The sequence below is a fragment of the Mustela nigripes genome, chromosome 1 (assembly GCF_022355385.1).
Source record: "Mustela nigripes isolate SB6536 chromosome 1, MUSNIG.SB6536, whole genome shotgun sequence".
NCBI classification, from domain to species: domain Eukaryota; kingdom Metazoa; phylum Chordata; class Mammalia; order Carnivora; family Mustelidae; genus Mustela; species Mustela nigripes.
In genome coordinates, this window is record NC_081557.1 from 9,883,453 (window position 1) to 9,904,227 (window position 20,775).

General features: G+C 48.3%; 2 protein-coding genes across 11 annotated transcripts in view; one reads left to right on the forward strand and one right to left on the reverse strand.

The window, feature by feature from the left end:
* CPSF7 (cleavage and polyadenylation specific factor 7) overlaps positions 1–3,781 on the forward strand; it is a 22,323-nt gene extending 18,542 nt beyond the window's left edge. For all 7 annotated transcript variants that reach the window (XM_059404463.1, XM_059404481.1, XM_059404468.1 and 4 more), the window contains one exon: positions 1,791–3,781. The gene's annotated coding sequence lies outside the window, so the exon portion shown is untranslated. The remainder of the gene's footprint in view (positions 1–1,790) is intronic.
* On the reverse strand, positions 3,585–13,047 carry TMEM216 (transmembrane protein 216). 4 transcript variants are annotated; one of them, XM_059404502.1, is made up of 5 exons: positions 11,800–12,388; positions 11,129–11,230; positions 10,499–10,591; positions 7,709–7,910; positions 3,585–5,653 (listed from the first exon to the last, which is right to left on the reverse strand). In XM_059404502.1, exons 1-5 carry the CDS (start codon positions 11,810–11,812, stop codon positions 5,608–5,610), a joined length of 456 nt encoding a protein of 151 aa, XP_059260485.1. In that variant the 5' UTR covers positions 11,813–12,388; the 3' UTR covers positions 3,585–5,607. The 4 variants fall into 4 exon arrangements, with proteins under 4 accessions (XP_059260485.1, XP_059260497.1, XP_059260481.1 ...); XM_059404514.1 differs by lacking the exons at positions 3,585–5,653; positions 11,800–12,388 and adding exons at positions 6,054–6,611; positions 12,958–13,047; XM_059404498.1 differs by lacking the exon at positions 3,585–5,653 and adding an exon at positions 6,063–6,611 and having other exon boundaries at positions 11,800–12,397.
* Positions 13,048–20,775: the final 7,728 nt, after the last annotated feature.

Here is a 20,775-nt window from a genome sequence, read left to right on the forward strand (position 1 = left end):
GGGTTCATATTGTATGGACAGTGTTCCCTGAGAGCCAAAAGGTGTGTCTGTCTGGAGGCAGCAGTACAGACAGCAAACTTTTCTGTCCCTTCTGCCTCAGGGTGGACACCACCACTAGGACACAGTCTCATTGGCCACTTGGGCTTCTGCCTGCATCCAGACATTACCACCTAATGTATCCACAGGCTCTAAAAACTGGGTGCTACAGTTGACTTTTCCTGATGTACTAGTTATCCTGTGTTTTGTTTTGTATGGACCGTTCCCAAACTACATCTGTTTTCAGGTATATGTGTGTATGCCTTGGAATTTGAGGATATCCTTAGGTAATATGTGGCTTTGGCTTCAACTTCTCGTGGTTCTTGGCTCATTATTTGGAGATATTATCCTACTTAAGATATAATCATTCTCACCTCATTCCTTTCCTCCTGGTCCAAGGAAAACTAAACATTGTGTTCAGTTTTGATCCAGTGCGCAAAGATTGAGAAACACAGATGGGGTGGAGTGGAGAGGCACAGAGGGCTTCGGTTTTCCCTCACAGGAAATGAGACAGATGCCTGCAGTATAGGTGTTTAGAGAAGCCGGAAGGCAGTGGCCTCTGTAACAGATTCTGGGAATCCGAAGCGGAAATCTTGCCATTTCAGAACATCAAAGGATTGGGCAGCTTGTGGATTCTCCCCCCACCCCCTTGGATAGCTCCCCCAGGTTACAGAAGAGCACCCCATAAAGTGAGCATTTGTGTGTAGGCTGTGTTGTGGGTTTGGCCTTTAGCGGAAGTCACAAGCCTGAATTTAATCTCCCTTTCTCTTGTTACCTAGGACTTCTGTTTTATGCGGTCGGATTGACCAGGCCGCTTCCCAGCTTACTGATGCTGCCACACTGGAAAAGGGCTGGGCGTACCAGGGACCTTAAGTTTGGTAGACATGTGGCTTTAACAGTGTCTTAATGTTTGGCAGAAGTTCTTAATTGTGCTTTTAGGTTTCTTGAATGGGGACTACTGGTTCTTTCATCTCCATGCTCTGCTTTCTGTTCCAGCCTGGCCAGATTACTCTTGGTATTAGGCTGTTTCTTGGTCCCTCACTCAAAGTTGTCTGGGGAAACACATAGAATCCCTTGAGCTTTAGTACAGGTTAGAAGATCCCCGGCCCCTTACGTGTATGCACGCACATGTACTTGCAAGAACACTGTTTGGAGTCTGTTTTAAACAGGGCTTCTTGGAGAGAAAAGTTTAGTAGGAGTTTCCTGTGTAAGTACATGCTCCCTGCTAGGGCCTCTTGGGTGTTTGGGGTGAACGGATTTGGTTATATGCACACTTATTTTCTTACCATTGGACCTCCCATTTCCAGATTTTTACCCCTCCCCTTAAGGTAAGCTCTGACTTGCTCAGAACATTTTCTGAAATGGTATTTAAGTTCCCTGCGATATTTCCTTATCGCGACTCTCCTTGGATTGTTGTAGTTTCCATACTTCTCTGGGCAAAGTCTCCTTTTCAGTCAAACTGCTTTGAAACTTCGTTTCATTGTCTGTTCTCCCCTAACCTTAAAGTGAGATGTCACTGCTTTTTTCTCTCTACTCACTGTAGCTCCTGCAACCATTCCCTCACTGCGCACAGTGCCAGACACCCCCAGACAATCCTGCTTTCTTTCCTTCACTTCCCCAGGCTTGCGTTCTGTGTATATACCCTACTTCATACATTGTAACTTCAGAGGAAGCCAGTGTAACTCGCGTAAGCCCATCAGTCAGAAGGTAACCGCTAACGTGTGTTTTCTTTTCTTCTGATGTTCTCATTGCAGGAGTCTGGTTGGAAGCAAATGTTTTTTTAATGGACTTGCATCTCCTCACCTTGATCAGGACTAAAGGACGGAGGCCACTCCACCCCTCCCCCTTCCTCCAAACCCCTCACCCCCTTCAGACACCCAGGGAATACCCTCTGCCCTACAGGACTGAAGACTGCCTGGCAGCCCTCCCAGTCCCACCCCTCCTGTTTGTCAGGGGAAGGAACCTGAAGACTTTGTGTGGTTGGGAGGGCTGGCAGACAGGAAGAAAACCTGTCAGGCCCCTGGTCTCCACAGAGAATGGTGCTTTGTCCAAGAAAACGTAGGAGTTTCTGATTCTCCAGGAGCAGTTCAGTGGTGAGGCTGATAGGAAGACTTTCTTCCCAAAGAAAACAGATCCATGCAGGATCTGGGAGAGTGACTGGGTGTGCCAAAATATGCCCAGGCTCCTGCCCTCCGCACGAGGCTTGGTGGGGCCAAGAGGGTCCAAACCCCTTGCTAACATACCACTTCTTTGTTTAACTCCTTTACCTTCCCAGCCCTTTGAGGAGGGACTCTGAGAACAGAAATTCCCTTACGAGAAGCTTCTCCTGTTCTTGCTTTTCCCTCTTACATATTGACGGTTCGTTTCCCTGACCTCCCAGAGGGCTGAACCTTCCCACCTCCCTGCTGCCCGGCCGCCTCAGTGGACTTGCCCCTCCTAAGTAGAGAAGGCCCCTGAGGTTGCTTGCTGCTGGGGAGCCTGGCAGAGCCAGTTACCACCCTCTGCTGCTTCGTGCTTGGTTGCCTCTTGGAAGAACCCGCTGTACTAGGTGTTCCCTTTCCTGGGGCTTTTTCATTTCACACGTGGAGCCCCTCCCCCAAGAAGGCTGCTTCCTTGTTTTAGAGGAAGCTGCTGCCCTTGGGAGACGGGGACATCGGACCTCAGCAGCGAAGAACCCTTGCGAACTCCAGGAGCGGGAGGACGGAGGCGGGTTGGGCAGGCTGTGGCCTACTTCCATAGAGGCTTTCATTTTTCAGGTTCGATGTGAGCATGGGCTTGCATCCCCCAGGTACATACCTATTTTACTCACTGTGGGAGAACCTGGCACTAGCAGGCAGGTGAAGTCACAGATTTGGTGTCTTCCCACCTTTTGACTGTTGATGTATTAATCGTTCCCCTCGCTCAGTGTGGAGGTGCTTCCTACCTCTGATGAGCGAGGAGGAAGTGGGGCCTGACTCAGGTGAGCTCAGCTAGAGTTCTAAGGACCACCACTCCGGGGGCCATGTTCTACACGGGCAAATGGAATTGCCTTTCCCAGAACATCCAAGTTGTGCTGTGGTTGCTGCCGCAGGTAGCTGCAGCAGCAGAGTCCTGCGGTACCCGTGGGGCGACGGCTGCTGCCTCTGCGTGCATGTACGGGGCACATGACATCTAACGGGAGAAGAGACGTGGCATGTGAGACGCAGGGTCCCCCGAGACCCTCTGGCTCAGAGGGGAGAGACTGAGTTGGACCGGAACCCTTCCTCTTCCCTGCACGTTTCTGATGTAGCCCTCAGTCCGTCAGTGAGGGGGTCCCCCCAGGGTTGGAGAGGCACATTCCCTTGGGACAGAGGCTACATGTTTGTAGCTTTTTTCCCCTTGTCCCCAACCCCGTCCCCACCTCCACTTCAGAACATGGCCCCCCGCCCGGCTGGCCAAGTGTTAAGTGATGCGCTTATCCTCGAGAGCAGCTCCGGGTGTCTTTTTAAAATGTAGAGAAAACCAAGTAAGGTGACAGTTTAAGGAAAAGAAAATATATAGAATACCAGAAAAGCCGTTTACCCGGAGAATTTTTTCTCCCCATTTTTGTTTTGTTTTTACTCAATGACACAAATTTTAGTTCTATTTCCTGATAGCAAAAGGAAAAAAAAAAAAAACCCAGCCCTCAAAAAGGCCAAGGCCCCGTCCCCCTGTTGTCGGTGATTTGTTTGTCTTTCTGATAGGTTGAAAATTGTGTAATAAACTTGATGACGCTGTCAATCTTTTATACTGCATTGTATTTTTTTCCTTTTGTAACAAAATATTTTTAAATAATAAATGGGGTGTGAGCTGTTTTATGGATTCTGCATTGAATAGCTTTGTTGAGGTATTTGGGACCTGGGCCGGGGCTGACGTAGAGGCTCTGGGATGGCACTGAAGCCCCGAGTTCGGAGCTGGAAGCGCCGGCCGGGCGTGTGGCAGCCTGCGCGACTCTAAGGGGCCTGGAGCGCAGGTCTTTGAAGCGCCCCTTGAGGGTTAGCTTGCTTCCTTAGCCAGCTAAGCTAAGGGAAGAAAACTTCCACGTTGTCCTTTGTCCTTCAGGATTCCTAAGGTTTGTTCTCCGAGTAAATGCCCTCCCTTTACAGTTCGCTTCTGATGTTCTCAAGTTCAGGAAGGGAAGGCTCCTCTGCTCGGAGTCTGGAAGTATGCCTGCCAGTGCCCGCTGTGAGCTGAGAACCAGAGCTGTCCTGCCTTTCACGCAGTGTTGTTTGAAGAATCCAAGAGAGCAACGTGAACATGTTTTGGAAACTGTAATGCTGTCTAAACTTTAGGAAGTACAGATTAGAAAGTTTAGCAGAGTGTTGTGGGTGGGCTCCTTGGAATTACAGAAAGCTTCCGGCTTTTCAAAGAGCCAGATGAATCAAGACAAGTGTTACATGTACAAAAAGATGAACAAGAGACCAGGTGGTACATAATGTGTACTGGGACCTGCGAAGGCAAGATCAGCAAAAAAACAAACTTTGGGGGGGAGGGAGAACCCCAGAAGCTGACAACGCACAGCATGAGGGAAATAGGAGTGTGCTCTCAAGGCAGGTTCCGTGGTCCTGTGCTGCCTATTCCAGCAAGCCCCACTTCTATGTGAAGTCTAGAAATCTACTACTTCTTCTTTTTTTTTTTTTTTTAAAGATTTTATTTATTTATTTGACAGAGAGAGATCACAAGTAGGCAGAGAGGCAGGCAGAGAGAGAGAGAGGAGGAAGCAGGCTCCCTGCTGAGCAGAGAGCCTGATGCGGGACTCGATCCCAGGACCCTGAGATCATGACCTGAGCCGAAGGCAGCGGCTTAACCACTGAGCCACCCGGGCACCCTAGAAATCTACTTCTTATGTCCCAGATGACATTCGTGTAAACTGAAGCATGAGGACCAGTAAGTTAGAGAAGTAGACCCGTTCATCAAAGCACTACCACGGTGGAACAGAAAGGGAATGACTTTGGGGTTCCTGTTGCTTCAAATCCCAACTCTTACTTAAGCTAAATGCCCTCAGGAGGTGACTTAACATTTGAGTTGATTTTCTTCTGCCTCACAGGATCATGGTACGGATTAAATCTACTCTGCCAGGCAGTGGATGAGTTACTAGTCTCCTATACATTGCTGTCATGGTATAGAGCCACAAACCCGAATCTGCGTGTGCCGAGTGCTTCCTGAACTGGGCCAGACCTCAGCCTCTAGGGATGGCCACTGCAGTCACCTGACCTGGCCACGCGTGTGATAAATATCTGAGCAGGTCTCTCCCCGCCCCTGTGACCAAGGCGTACTCCTTCACTCAGGTCCTCTCCACTGTTCCAGAATGTTGATCCTTCAGGTCTAGATGGGCGGCTCAGTGACTTCCCCTTGGCATTCAAATACAAAATCCGAAAATACAAAAGACTGGCTATGCGCATTCCCACCCCCTGCTGCCTCAGTTTCAGTTAGGACATTCTGTTGTTGTGTGACTACACCTGCACGCGTGGTTCCAGCAAGCTGCAGGAAGAATGAAGCTCCGTGGAGCCGGCCCCAGGAAGCACAGTGCAAGAAGCTCGCAGAGAACCAGCCGATGAGTGAGGACTTCCTGCTCTAATCCCATCCCCACTTCCAACTACTCATCCTCCTCAAGTGGTACCTGTGGAGGAGGAGAATTTACTTGATCTAGACAGACTGCTAAGACAAGATTTCTAGATCCAACTGCTAGTAACCGGTTGTGGGATGCTTGGCTGTTCCCTTCTCATCTCTAAGTCTCCAAAGTGGGAGTTTAGATTCCTTTCTAAGGTTCCTTTTAATTATAAGCCACCTCTAAACTTCCAAATGAGCCTTTCATTCGTTTATCTGTGTTGCCAGGAGAACGACCTTAACCACTGAACCTTTAGAAGAAATGGGGAGGCCCTGGAGAACCAGTTCCTGTCTAGCTTGATGTCAACAACTTCTTCAAAGCACAGCTAGAGAAAGCAGCAGTGCAAGCAACAGGCCGGGGGCTGGGGGGGGGGGGGGGGTCTGTGACTGAAATATCAAGGAGGTTCCAAGATTTTTTGTTACTGTTTCATGGTGGATTAGGCCTGTTTACTACAGTTTTTGGATAGACTCCAAAAGCAGCCAGGAAGCAAGGACACACAAGGGGTAGGAAACAAGATAAATCATCAGTGCTTCTGGACAGTGGAGACCTTCACAGGATGAGAAGGAGCTCGATCATGGGAAATAAGCAGAATTAAAAGCCAGCATAGAAATGCTTAAAGACCAATTAACTTTGACTTTGAGCAAGAGCAGATATTCTAGGATTCATCTGACAGCAGAGGGGCCATATGGCTTGAGGTTTCCTAAAGTGGATTCTGTCATGGCTCCTGGTGGCTTCTTGGGGGAAAAGAGAAAAAAGAAAAGCCACTACTGAGTTAGATGAGAACATTTTAAAGACTTGGAAAAAGGAATGATATACGCATGTAAGGCAATATTTCTCCAGTTTAAAAAAAAAAGTGTATTTCCTTTTATGTTAATTTGAAATTTTAAAATAAACCACTGGAAAATGCTGTCTTTTGACTATGCTTCTTCCAAGTATTCCTGCCTCACTCTGGTAAGAAGCTGACCATGACCTGTAAGAGGAGTGAGAGAAAAGATGCTGGCTTTCAGGCGGAGGTGAAGTGTATAAGCAGTCTGTTACAGGACGACAGGCCTGAGGAAGATACGGAAGCTGACGGTGCCCTTAGGCGTTAATTTAAGCTAGAGCTGGGGGAAGAAAATCACCATTGCCTTCTTGTCCACACAGGACCAGTAAGCACAGCCTGGGAACAAACCACTGGGACAAAGCCTACCTTCCCTTGGGGCGGATGAAATTCTAGGGACAGGTGCCATAAGGAAAAGGCTGCAACTCCCATGACAGAAAATATACGTTTATTACAAAATAATGTTTGTATCATGATGAGAGTAGAAAAATAACACTATGAGCCACTAAAAAAATTCCGGAGCTCAGTCTCTGGGGAAGGACGTGAGAGGCTTGCGCGTCACCCTGGGAGCAGACCGTCCCAAGGTTCTCTGTGCTCACGGGGACTTTGTGGTTCCGGTCCCGCTGGAAGCCCAAGGAGCCCACGTGGGCCACACAAGATGCTCTGGCCATGAGGATCAAAGAGAACCGGAGCTCAGCAGGGAGCCGGCTCTGAGCCAGGCCAGGATGGGACAGCCTCGCCCCTCCCTATGCTGGAGTGTAGCACAGTCTTTTAGGCTGATAGTCCTGGTTTAGAAGATGATGCCCAGTGGCTTCATGCTCGAATGTCTGTACTGAGGAAGAGCAGCAACCCTTCCCAGTACAACTTGACCCAGTTCTCACTGGTGTGGCTAAAGACCAGAAGAACCTGTGGTCTCAGCCCATGAGGGCTGCTGGCTGAAATGTCTGTACTTCAAATCCTGTCCATACTGATGGCAGAAAGAAAGAAAAAAGGTTAAAAGACCAGTGAACAAGAGCAGCTGGCCTGAACTGTTCTATCTTCCAAGCCTCTTGGACCCAGAGAACAAGGAGAATCTCTTCCCTGAGTAACTGTCTACCCTAAATAGGAAAAGCAATCCCCTAGGCACCCTTTTTCCCCCTGAAAGTGCTTCAGACCCCTCGGGCTTCAGAAGAACAATGAGTCCCTCCCTAGGAGGAGATGGGAACCCAACCCTCAGGTGACAGGAAATGGTCCCTCAGCAGCGGTACCTGGAGAAAGCCGTCAGGGTGAGCACCTCAAGCAGCAGCTCTGAACCACAGAAGAAGAGCAAGATGCTGTTCATGATGGCTTCCAGGCGGAGCACGTAGGTCTGCAGCAGCAGGTAATAGGAGGCCATCATGGCAGATGGGAAGGTCAAGGCCACACTAATACCAAGGGGCATCTTTCGCTGGCAGAGGTTTCCCTTTGTACCTGTCAGACACAGCCCATGGAATCACCTCCAAGTGACCTGCTTTCCCTGGGCTCAGAGGAAAGGTTGGGGGGATGGGAAGGAGAGCCTGGCAAGGCAGAGAAAAATGATCCCAAATGGGGATGGGCAGATTTATAAATGGGGTCCCACTGCGCTCAAAATGCGAGGCTCCGGAGGTGCCACAGGATGGAGTCGTTCACTCCAAAGGTCCTGCTTCAAGTCTGCCTCCCACTCAAGGGACAGCGACTTCTTTGCTTGGGGGGAATATTTTTTTAACTATAATATATAATCACTGAAAATTTTTCAACTAATATAAATACAGAAAATAATTTTAGAAAATATGGAAAGTGAAAGGCCCTATAAAAATAGGATCATACTCTACATACTGTTTTCCATTTATTTTTTCCCATTTAATGTAAGTTAGACACCTTTCCACATATAACTACCTAATTCTTTTTTTTTAATGGCTATGAGCAATTTCATTGAGGCAATTCTATAATTCATTTAACTAATCCTGTATTGGCAGATGTTTAGGTTGCTTCCAATTTTTTTTAAGATTTTGTTTATTAGAGAGAGAGTACTATCGGGGGAGGGGAACAGGGAGAGGGAGAAGCAGACTCTCATTGAGCAGGGAGACCAATGTGGGGCTTCAGGTCATCATGACTTGACCTGAAGTCAGATACTTAACCAACTGAGCCACCCAGGCGCCCCTCTAATTTTGTTTTAATTCGTTTTATTTTTTAAGTAATCTCTACCCAGCATGGGGCTTACAACCCAGAGATCAAGAGTGGCACGCTTGACGACGGAGCCGGCCAGGGGCCCCTCTAATGTTTTGATGTTACAAAATATGTGGCCATAAGCTTTCTCCAATAGGTACCTTTACATATCTGTGGAATTACTTGGTTTTTTTCAACCAGTTTTAGATGTGTAATTGTCAGGATGAAGAATACAAATTTTAGGGGCACCGGGGTGACTCGGTCCTTTGAGCTTATGACTCTTGATTTCAGCTCAGGTCAAGAGCTCAGAGTTGTGAGATCAAGCCCTGCATCAGGCTCTGTGCTCAGTGGGGAGTCCGCTTGAGATTCCCTCTGCCCCTCAGCCCCATTCATGTGCATTTTCTCTCTCAAATAAATAAAATCATTAAAAAAAAAAAAAAATACAGGGTGCCTGGGTGGCTCAGTGGGTTGAGCCTCTGCCTTTGGCTCGGGTTGTGATCTTGGGGTCCTTGGATCGAGTCCCGTGTTGGGCTCTCTGCTCAGTGGGGAGCCTGCTTCCCCCAAACTCTGCCTGCCTCTCTGCCTACTTGTGATCTCTATCTCTGTCCAATAAACAAATAAAAATCTTAAAGAAAAAAATACATATTTTACATGGCAAAACTATTAGCAAAACAGCTGTTCTAATTTATATTCCCAAAGAGTGTGGGAATAGAGAGGCCTGGTCTTCATATCCAATCCAATACTGAGTATTTGGAAATCTTTTAAATATGATGGATGAAATTGTTACTTTGTTTGTTCAGTTTGCTTTTTACTAATGAGTTTGGGCATTTTATCATGGTTACTGATCCTCTGTAATTATTCTTGTATGAACTGCCTATTAGTGTCCCTTACCAATTTTTAAAATTAGGTCATCTTTTCTTTAGTGATTTACGTGAGCCTTCTTTATCCTTTGTTACATGTGCTGCAAATACTGTTTCTTCTCAGCTTCTGTTTTAACACTGTTTTCTGGGATAAGATAATCTAACTAGTAAGGAATTTGCTCTCGATCTGTGAGGATAAAAAACTTGTCCTGGGCGCCTGGGTGGCTCAGTGGGTTGAGCCGCTGCCTTCGGCTCAGGTCATGATCTCAGGGTCCTGGGATCGAGGCCCGCATCGGGCTCTCTGCTCAGCAGGGAGCCTGCTTCCCTCTCTCTCTCTCTGCCTGCCTCTCCATCTACTTGTGATTTCTCTCTGTCAAATAAATAAATAAAATCTTTAAAAAAAAAAAAAAAGAGCAAAGAAAAAAAACTTGTCCTAAGGGCACCTGGGTGGCTCAGTTGGTTAAGCATCAGCCTTTGGCTCAGGTCATGATCTCAGGGTCCTGGGATTGAGCCCTGTGTCAGGTTCCCTGCTCAGTGGAGAGCCTGTTTCTCCCTCTCCCTCTGCTGCTCTCTCGACTTCTGCTCTGTCTCCCTCTTTTGCTCTGTCAAATAAATAAATAAAATCTTTTTTAAAAATGTCCTAAGAAATCCGTGTTCAGAGAGAAGAGGGGACCTTAATACTAATGTGACATATATGACCTTGAACATGGACTTACAGTCAAATCTATTCTCCCAAGCAAGCCAGGGGGAGGAACCAGGCTCTCCTAGCACTTAGGAAATTAGGAAGGAACTATCTAAAATGCTACTGCCCACCTCTGGCCCTACAGAGCAACAAACAAGTAAAGCTTGACCCAAAATATGAAGCAGCTTGAAACTTCCGAGAAGGAGTAATGGGACTTTCCACCAGATCCAATCTCTTATTGTGAGACCAGGTCATGTACTTGTTCTTGTTAATCAAGTTACAGAGAGCAGTCTGTCTGAGAAGAATGGAAATATTCTCTGGACAAAACTCACCAAAAAACAGTCGAATTACTTCAATTCCAAGGTAAAGGAGAAGCATCACCACATCAAGTACTAGGTTGGCTGTTGGATATGGTAGCAGGAGAGCTGCCAACAGAAAAGCCAGGGTTTGCAAGCCTATAACAGCACCCACGAGAGCTCCCCCACACCTGGGGATAAAGAGGGCATGCATCTTATCAGCTTTCCATGAACTAGTTAGCAAGATGTGGGCAGGATCTATTAACCTGCTGCAGGATACGTTAACTCGCAGTGTGACCGTGTCTGTTAGAGGCCAGCTCGTTATTAGGGGATTTCACCCCAAACTCCAAAAGTCTGTGAGGCCTCCACTCTCCAAAATGATTGGATCTACATAGGTACACTGGCCCCTGAACAGTTTCTGAGGGTCACCAATGAGCTTAGTGGGGCTCAGCGGAGAGGTGACGAGGGAGTAAGGACAGAGAAGTCCACATTTCCCAAACTGAGGAAATGCTTGCTGAGGGGCTTCCTAGTGAATCATTCTCGAAGAAGCCATAGAATGAAGAAGTGAGGAGGAGCTACAGAAAAGCAGGCTCTTGATGGGAGTTGGCTCTGGGCTGACGTGGGGAAGGGATGTTGGGGCAAGGGTAGTCAAGCCCCACGCCTTACCTTTGTACAGAAATATGAAGAGTTCCAGCAGAAAATAGGTAGCATAATACCACCCGTTCAGAAAGAACAGGATTTCCAGGGGGGTGGAGGACAGCCGTTTACCTGGAAACGAGCACAAATTAGAGGGATGGGCCGGACGGCACCTCAATCTCCGTTCTTTGAATGGTTCTGTGCCTAACTTGGAAGAAAACACGAGGTCGCAGCTAGTGGAAAAGGCCACCTGGGGTACCTCTGACTGCGGATAATGAGAGGGCGTGTGCGCGCGTCCGTGCGTGTGTGTAGGGGGCTTCCCTTAACCCCCTCATTCCCCGGAATTACAGTCAAACCCGACTCTTGTCTTCTGGGTGAAAGTCAAGGCCTCTCTAAGATCTAACCCGGTCACTATTCGGCCATTGGGGCGCAAAGGCCAGCACTGGCCTGTTTGAGGCCACACGGCAAATTCGTAACTGAGCCGGCCTAGAAGAGGCCCAGCCCAGGATCCGGGGGCTTCTAGACCTGCACCTGGAGACCTTCAGGCATTCCGGGAGGGTGGGGCTGCGGAACCCCACTCTAGCGAGCGGGGAGCGATGTCCCTAGCCCCGAGAATGATGAGTTTAGGTCGAGCTCTAACGGGGGCGAGAGGGACACTGAAGGCATCAGGACCAGAGACTCACACACCTCCGAAATCTCACCTCGCGGCGCCATCTTCAGTCCCCATGGAAACTGCGCACGCCGCTACAGCCCCTCCCAGAGCAGCGAGGCGCGGCCGGAAGCGGGGGATGGAGCGACCCCGGCTTCTGGCCCCTCTGTCCGCCCGCGGCACTCTATGGTTTCCAGGGCCCGGCTACGCGTGCGCGGGGAGGAGCGCGGGCTGCCAGCCTTTGGTGGGATTTCGGCTCGCTGAGCGTGGAGGAACAGTGACGGGGGCAAAGCTGTCGCCCGAGGGGCCCCGGGGCAGTGGCAGTTCTCAGACTCCCCCGACCCCAGGTGGCCATGCGTTGGTCTAAAAGGTCAGCTGTGTGGCACCGTGACCACAGGATTAGTAAATGGGCCCTAGCCCGACGATTCTCTTTTCTAACAAGGGCTTCCGATGAGAAGCCGCTTGCGCGACCGTGCTCTGCCAACGCCGCGTGGGGGTTAGCATCGGCCTGTAGTGTGGCCGACTTAGGTGTCAGGTAGTTAGCGGACCCCACAACGGGTCAGAAACAGAGCCCCGCTCCAAGAAGCACAGAGAAGACACAAAGATGAAACGTGATCACCACGTGACCCAGAACAGGAGGGGCGTTGAGAGGCCAAAATACTCCTCGGCGGGAACTGAAAGAAGTTGCCAAGGGATGGCCTGTGAGCTGGGTTCTGAAGTCTGAATACCATTTGGAGTAATAAAAGTGTGTCGCTTCCCGCAGAGGAGTGGAAAGATAAAGGGTTTTCAGTGGACCCAGACTGACATGCCCGTTAACCCGCAGTCGGTCCTGGCAGGGCAGGAAACAGGTAATTTGAATAGAGTGACTAACCTTTAAGGACGGCAGTGTACTCCTCACTAGTGGGAATGGAGGTGGGCGGTAATTCTTTTCTTCTGGGCATAAAGGCGAAGGAGCAGAAGCGATTCCATGCACCTGGAGAGGGCTATGAAGAAGCCCTCCCACCAGGCCCTGACAGTCCGAGAAGCCTGGTGGGTACATAACCAACCTTGTTTCCCTCCCCTCTCCTCTGCCTTTCTATCTCTACTTGTGCCTCCCATTGGCAGAACTTTCTGCAAGCTGAAGGTTTTCTTTAGCAACCGTGAGCAAAGCACAGAGGAAGGTGGGGAACGGTGGAAAGCGATCTGGTGGCACAGGGCTGTGTTTACTTACCTCCACTGCCTGCTTCATACGAGGCATTAGGCAGGTTCCGGCTTTGAGTCTCAGGTGTCCCATCTCTAAAAGGAAGGTGGACCAGCTGCTCGCTCTTGTACTGAAAGTTGGCAGGTTGGCAGGGTGTGATGGTGGCGGAACACAGCCGCACCCACCCATTTACATAATGTGTACCGCTTCTCTCAGGCGACAGTGGTAAGCTGAGTCCTCTCCAGCAGAAACAATGTGGCCTGCAGCCTTGAAAACTTAACCACCTGGCCCTATTCACCCCTGTCATAAAGGATGGCAAGGAGTAAACGTACCACGGGTTAAAGTAGATGGTAAGACAGAATTGCCCCGGGGCGCCAGGGTGGCTCAGTGGGTTAAGCCACTGCCTTTGGCTCGGGTCATGATCTCAGGGTGCTGGAATCGAGTCCCGCATCGGGCTCTTTGCTCAGCAGGGAGCCTGCTTCCCTCTCTCTCTCTCTGCCTGCCTCTCCGACTACTTGTGATTTCTCTCTGTCAAATAAATAAATAAAATCTTTAAAAAAAAAAAAAAAAAAAAGACGGAATTGCCCCTGGCACAGCAGGCAGCAAGAATGGCAGCATGGCAGCCTGGGTCCCCTGCACCCAGGTCCTTTGAGTGACAATGAGCCCAGATAGTGGGGCACACGAAGCACAAAGCCCCATCCGAGGATCCCAGGGTAAGGGCTCAGCACCTTTTTAAACAAGCAGCTAGAAAGCCAGGGCCCCTGGGGGGAGGGAGCAATTACAGTGTAGTCATATATACAGTAACAGGTTGATATCTAAAATATAGAGAACTTATACACTCAATAACAAAACAAAACAACAGTCGGCTTAAGAAATGGGCAGATGCCACGAATAGACATTTTTCTGAAGAACACATCCAGATGGCCAACAGACACATGAAAAGGTGCTCGACATCACTCATCATCATGGGAATGCACATCAAAATCAGTGAGAAAAAAGAAATCACCGAGTGCCTGGGTGGCTCAGTGGTTTGAGCCTCTGCCTTCAGCTCAGGTCATGATCTCAGGGTCTTGGGATCGAGCCCCGCATCGGGCTCTCTGCTCAGCGGGGAGCCTACTTCCCCCTCTCTCTCTCTGCCTGCCTCTCTGCCTGCTTGTGATCTCTATCATATAAATAAATAAATCTTTTTTTTTATTTTAAAGATTTTATCTATTTATTTGACAGAGAGAGAGAGATCACAAGTAGGCAGGCTGTCAGAGATGTGCATGTGGGGGACATCCAGCGTGCTCTGTCCCAGCTGTGTGCCCAGAGTGGAGGGACCCGCAGCAATCTGTTAACTTCAGCCCAGGTTTGGTGACTGCCTTGCCACAGCCTCATCAGGGCAGCGCATTGGATCCCTCTGGAGCCTGCCCACCGGCCCCAGCTTGCTGCACCCCAAGGGGTGTTTCCCAGAGCTTTCCTGATATGGACCCCAGAGGCTCCAGATCTCGCCCTACAGTAGCGCCCTGACTCCTCTGCATCCCCTCCTGCCGGCCTTGGCTCACCCACACCCACACCCCGGGGCCCTCCCAGCAGAGATGCCATGGACACCATGCACTCCGTACAACATCGCCTCTGATCAAGACCCTCATTTCACAACAGAGGAAGTGCGGCAATGGGCTCGTGCCCACAGAATTAACAGGACTTCCCACACATACTTCGTCACCCGGAACCAGGGGGCTTGCTTGAAAAGTGGAACAGCTTACTGAAGACTGGGTTATAGCACGGGGTGGGAGACAACATCATGAAAGGATGAGAGGCTTGATATACAGAATGAAGGACTTCTTTGAATGAGAGTCCATTAGATGGCGCTGTCATCCCCCTGGCCAATATCTATGGGTTCTGGAACCAAGGGGGTAGAAGTAGGAATGACTTGGCCCATTAGACCTTACCCACTCAGAGTTTTTGCCTCTTATCCTGAAAAATTGGAGCCTACTGATTTGGAGATCTTGGTTCGCAAGTGAGGAATGGTCCACAAAGGGACACAAAAATGGTACCATTGAATTGGAAGAAGGGACTGCTACCTGGCCATTTGGGGATCCCTATGCCACTAAACCATGGGGCAAAAAAAAAGAGGGAGGGGGGCCCAAGCTACCGGCTCGAGTAATTGAATTGATGCTGATTCTCAAGGGAAAATTCTACTGTTGCTACACAGTGGAGGCGAGCAAGACTGTCTCTGGAACCTTGGGGTGCCTGGGTGGCTCAGTGGGTTAAGCCGCTGCCTTCGGCTCAGGTCATGATCTCAGGGTCCTGGGATCGAGTCCCGCATCGGGCTCTCTGCTTAGCGGGGAGCCTGCTTCCTCCTCTCTCTCTCTCTCTCTGCCTGCCTCTCTGCCTACTTGTGATCTCTGTCTTCAAAAAAAAAAAAAAAAAATCTTAAAAAAAAAAAAAAAAAGAGACTGTCTCTGGAACCTAGAGGATTCTCTGGGGGCATCTCAGTACATCCATGCTTCCCCAAAAGCAGGGCAATTAAGGACCAAGATCTTTTAAAATGAGGGTTTGGGTAACTGTACCAGGTAAAGAGCCCAAAGCACCAGAATCTCAGCTGAGGACAAGGGAAATATGGAATGGGTAGCTGAAGAAGGAAGCCATGGATATCAACTGTGACCTTGTGATCTGTTACAAAAGTGACCCGTTACAAAAACGAGGACTGTAGTAATTTGCATGTGTTTCTTTGATTCTTATATATATCTTTGTATGTACTGACCATTTTCTCCTTTTTTACTTCCCTTTTTATTTTATGTACAAATTGCAGCAGGTTAACTTTATAATTTAATCTTTAGGTAATAGAATATTTTGTGGAACCATGACTAAAATTGTGGAGTAATTACTATAGCCAGCTCTGGATACAGTGATGGTTAGAATTGTGTCTTCTCAGGGCACCTGGGTGGCTCAGTGGGTTGAGCCTCTGCCTTTGGCTCAGGTCATGATCTCAGGGTTCTGGGATCGAGTCCTCTGCTCGGCAGGGAGCCTGCTTCCTCCTTCCTCTCTCTCTGCTTGCCTCTCTGCCTACTTGTGATCTCTCTCTGTCAAATAAATAAAATCTTTAAATAATAAAAAAAAAAAAAAGAAGAAGAAGAATTGTGTCTTCTCATTGGGAGAGGGGTGAGAACATCACTTTTAAGGATAGACATATTTTATTGGTAGGACTATAACTGATAGGGAAGTTCAAATATGTCTAGAAGGACACATATGGATCCTAAGTAGCCAAGAAGATGAATTCTGGTATCTATTTTTTGCCTCGTAGTTCCAGATTCACCCTATTGATAATGGACAGGACTCAGCATTCGTTCCTCGAAGTGAGCCCGATTTTAGCTTTGTCAGTAGAGGGCACTGGAGGGACACTCGAGGAAGGAAAGGACTTGTCTTCTTGGCTGCAGGGAGCTCTGGTTTGCTCTTCCTTGCTCTGGTGCCCTGCCTGAGCACACGGACGTCAGGGACCATGGTGGGCGGGGGGGGGGGGGGGAGCTCAGCGCCAGCTCAGCACCAGCAGTGGGCACTCCCTCGGCAACCTTGCAGGCTGGGTCCAGCCCCAGCGACTACTTTGCGGTGGCCCTCCTGGGAGGGAGGCTGCATGCTCCAGGCCTTGTCCCTGTGGCAACTCCCTAACTCTCTGCATATGCACCCTGGGCCTTTTTCACCTATGCCCCGGACCATTGTCCCAGAGCCCCCCAGGCATGGACTCCCTGTACTCACAGCAGTGCCGACTCCCTCTGCACGTCTGCTCACCAACCTCAGCCCTTCTCCTGGGAGGGTTGATTCGCGTGGCCCTCCACGCCTTGTGTGGAGGTCATGCATTCCAGGCCTCAGGCACACAGGACACGCTTAATTCCTTTGGTCACCTTACCAACAGTCTTGGCTCCCCTGTAGCCTAGAAGGTTGTTTCCTGGAAGCTTCCCAATGTGGACACTGTGGGCTCTGGGCCTGGGGCCTACAGGTGGTGTCCTTACGCTGCCCGTGCACCTGCTCACGGGCCTCGGCTCACCTGTGTCCTGGAGGGCTGCGTCTTGCCTGGCAGCCGTGAAGCAGCTCTGGTCTGAGCAAACCCGTGAACCTGTCTCCCACCTAGTGGGCTACAGTGAGGTCTGAACCCCGGTCTCAGGGTTGGGGGACCCTGCCAAGTTTGTCCTTTCTTGGGTACTCTCCCTCAGCCCTCGGGCACCTTTTTAGGTTTCTCTTTTTTTAGAATTCTCTTGACGTCTTTATAGTTACTCTTTTGTCATAACTTTATAGTTAATTTATTAATTTATAGTAAACGTGCCACATTTAAACTACTGTATGATTTCTATCTCCTGATTGGACCTAGACTGAACCACCTTGTTACCTTGTTACTGATTTCTAGCTCGATCCCATTATTGTCAAAGAATGTACTATTTGTGCTTTTAAATTTACTGAGAATTGTTTTATGGTACCTACTGGCCAATATTCTGTGTACTTGGGGAAAAAAATTGCATTCTCCACTCCTATATGTTATAAAGAAATTAATAGGAAAAAAGACAAAAAGACTTTCCTTTTAACTGGGCACTATTTCTGATGTGCTCCATTCCTTTCTGAGAATCTGAGTCACCATCTGTCCATTCCCGTTTCCTTCAGGCCAAAGAATTCCTGAAGCATTTATTGTTGTGCAGAATTGCTGGCGGCTCATTCCTTGAGTTTTCTTTTATCTGAAAATGTCTTTATTTCATCTTCATTCTTAGAAGTATATTTTTGGTGAATGCTGAATTCTGATGATTTTTTTTTTTAAACATCTTAGAGATGCTCTATTCTCTCCTGACTTCCAATTTTTAGTAAGAAGCCAGCCGTCAATTGTTATTCATTTCTGCGTGGTGTGTCTTCTCTTGATGTTTTCAAGATTTCCTTTCACCTTTAGATTTCAATGATTTGACTAGGATGCCCTAGAGGTAGCCTTTCTGTGTTTCTCAAGGTGGGTTCGTGCAGTATCTTAAATCTATAAATCTTTCATCAAATTAGGGTAATTTTTGGTCATTGCTTCCTTAAATATTTTTTCTGCCCTGTTTCTTCTCTTTGCCTTCTGGAACTCCAATTACAGATATGTCAGACTGTCTGATGTGATATAACTAGCCTGTGGAATTTTTTAAAAATCTTTTCCCCTCTGTTTTTCAGCTTGGGTGATTTCTGCTAGTCTATCTTCTAGTTCACTTAAGTTCATTGTTATCTCAGCTTTTGGTGTTAAATCCATCCATTTAATTTAAAACTTCCCCGTTACTGTCATTTTTTTTTTTTAAGATTTTATTTATTTATCAGAGAGAGAGGGCGAGAGAGCAAGCACAGGCAAAGAGAATGGCAGGCAGAGGCAGAGGGAGAAGCAGGCTCCCTGCCGAGCAAGGAGCCCGATGTGGGACTTGATCCCAGGACGCTGGGATCATGGCCTGAGCCGAAGGCAGCTGCTTAACCAACTGAGCCACCCAGGCGTCCCTACTGTCATTTTTATTTCCAGAATTTCTATTTTTCAAAAAGTATTTGTTTCTGTGCTGAGGTCACCTATCATTTTGCTGGGAATGTATTTTCATTGCTGCCTTAATATCCTTGTCTGTTAATTCCAATATCCGGCTCATCTCGATGTCCATGTCAGTTTTTAAGATTTTTTTTTTTTTTTTAAAGATTTTATTTATTTATTTGACAGAGAGAGATCACAGCAGGCAGAGAGGCAGGCAGAGAGAGGGGAAGGGAAGGAAGCAGGCCCCTGCTGAGCAGAGAGCCCGACGCGGGACTCGATCCCAGGACCCTGAGATCATGACCTGAGCCGAAGGCAGTGGCTTAACCCACTGAGCCACCCAGGCGCCCCAGTTTTTAAGATTTTATTTGAGAAAGAGAGAGCACAGCAGGAGAAGGGGCAGGCAGAGGGAAAGGGAGAAGCAATCTCCCTGTTGAGCAGGGAGCCTGACCAGGAGGTGGGGAGGCCCAATTTGTGGACCCTGCGATCATGACCTGAGTCCCAGGCAGACCAGACACTCAACCGACTGGGCTACCCAGGCGCTCTCCATGTCAGTTTTGAATGTTAAAGTGTGGAGACTCTGGTTTCTGTTCCTTGTCTGCAAAGATTAATGTTCCTTTGGTTGCCTCTAGTGATTGGCCTGGCCGGATACACACTGGAGGCCACGCTTACTGGATGGTGGCTCCAATCTCAGCCTAGATCTTCTGTCTTTAGCTGAGTTGCGGTGAGTCTGCATCGCACATGCGTGGTGCAGGGCTTGGGCAGAGACGTGGGCAGACAAAATCCGGGGATTCCCACCTCTCCGGCTACTTCCCTTCTGAGATTCTCATCTTTCTCTCCCATGCCTTCAGTTGCCCTGGCTCGGTGCTCTGGTCCTGGGATTCTTTTTACCAGCATCCTGTACATGCCACTTTGCCTACTGCCAAGTTACGAGTGGCAGAAATAGGGAAGTTTCTCTGCGTGAATCTTCTCTTGAGAATGTGGACTGCCCATCAAACTCTCCCTTCATTCTGTTATCTTCAAGCAGCTGTTTTTGCACATCATGTCCAGACTTTACAGTTATCTGTGGAGGCGTCGTTCCCATAAGTTTCTAGGTATAGTTTAAGTATTTTATCTATTTCCTCCATGTTTTCCTCTATTTCATGAGTGTATCATAGTTTAAACCCCTTGTTTACTTTCTCCAATATCTGGATCCTTTGTTTCTATTTTTTTACTTTTACTCTGGTTTTAAATAATAGGACCTATCTCTTGACTTGCCAGTACTTACTACTAGATCCAGAGATTGTGTATAAAAAACATAGCGTTTCTAGATTTTTTTCCCCACTCTTTTCTCTGAAAGGGAGATAGAAGGGGACTGATTACCTTAACTTACTCATGAACTCTATAGCCGGTGGAAGCAGCACCGCCACTTTGATAAGCGTCAGTCTACCTGTTTCATCTTGTTCCTAGTGAGGAGCCCTGAGCTTTTTATCTGTTCAGCAGTTCCCTCCCGCCGGCAGGTTCTGAATTCTAATTATCAGCACTGTAAATCTGCCAAAAATTCTGCTCTGCTCTTCGGAGCTTTGCAGCTTAGCTTTTGATAACCTCTGGCCCTAAGATTTGGTAAATATCTGGAGGAGGTAATTGTTCTCTGTGTAAGCCTCCTTGGGTCCTCAGTTCTGTTTCTCCAATGTTGTAAGACAACCTGGCTCAGCAGGCTTCTGTTTCCTGGCTGTAACCCTCCATCTGAGCAAAGCCTGGATTCTTGGCTTCTTGCTCAAACCCAGAATCAGCAAATGCCCCAGAGAAAAATCTGCTGCAAACTGTCAGCTCCCTACTTTAGAATTTAGTATGAATCTCTCTACTTTAGAATTTTAGGTCCCTCAACCCTCCTTCCTTCGGTAATCCTCTGAGGCCCTTTAAAAAGTTGATTTTTATATTTTATCTGTTTTTTCTAGTTACTAACTGGAGCACTGGTCAGCCAGAAGCAACTCTGTCCTACTAAGTCTCTAAGCATTTGTAAAATGCTTTTCTTTCCTCTGATGGCTGACTGTCCCCAGGGAGTTAATTTAACATTCCATCTAAATACACATTCCTACAGCTAAGTGGGGGGAGGGGAGGCAAACGGTTTTATGGCATTTTCCCCCATAATCATAGCTGCATATAAAATATACACACATATCGTCAAAGATTTGAAATAAGGGGCGCCTGGGTGGCTCAGTGGGTAAAAGCCTCTGCCTTCAGCTCAGGTCATGATCCCAGGATCCTGGGATCGAGCCCCGCATCCGGCTCTCTGCTCAGCAGGGAGCCTGCTTCCTCCTCTCTCTGCCTGCTTGTGATCTCTGTCTGTCAAATACATAAATAAAATCTTAAAA

Coding starts and splice junctions, on each gene's coding strand:
- TMEM216 (XM_059404498.1), bottom strand. Junction 10,592..11,128: donor CTTCATATTTCTGTACAAAG/GTAAGGCGTGGG, acceptor TTCTGTTGGCAG/CTCTCCTGCTACCATATCCA. Junction 6,612..7,708: donor ACCCTGACGGCTTTCTCCAG/GTACCGCTGCTG, acceptor CTCCTCTTACAG/GTCATGGTCAGCTTCTTACC.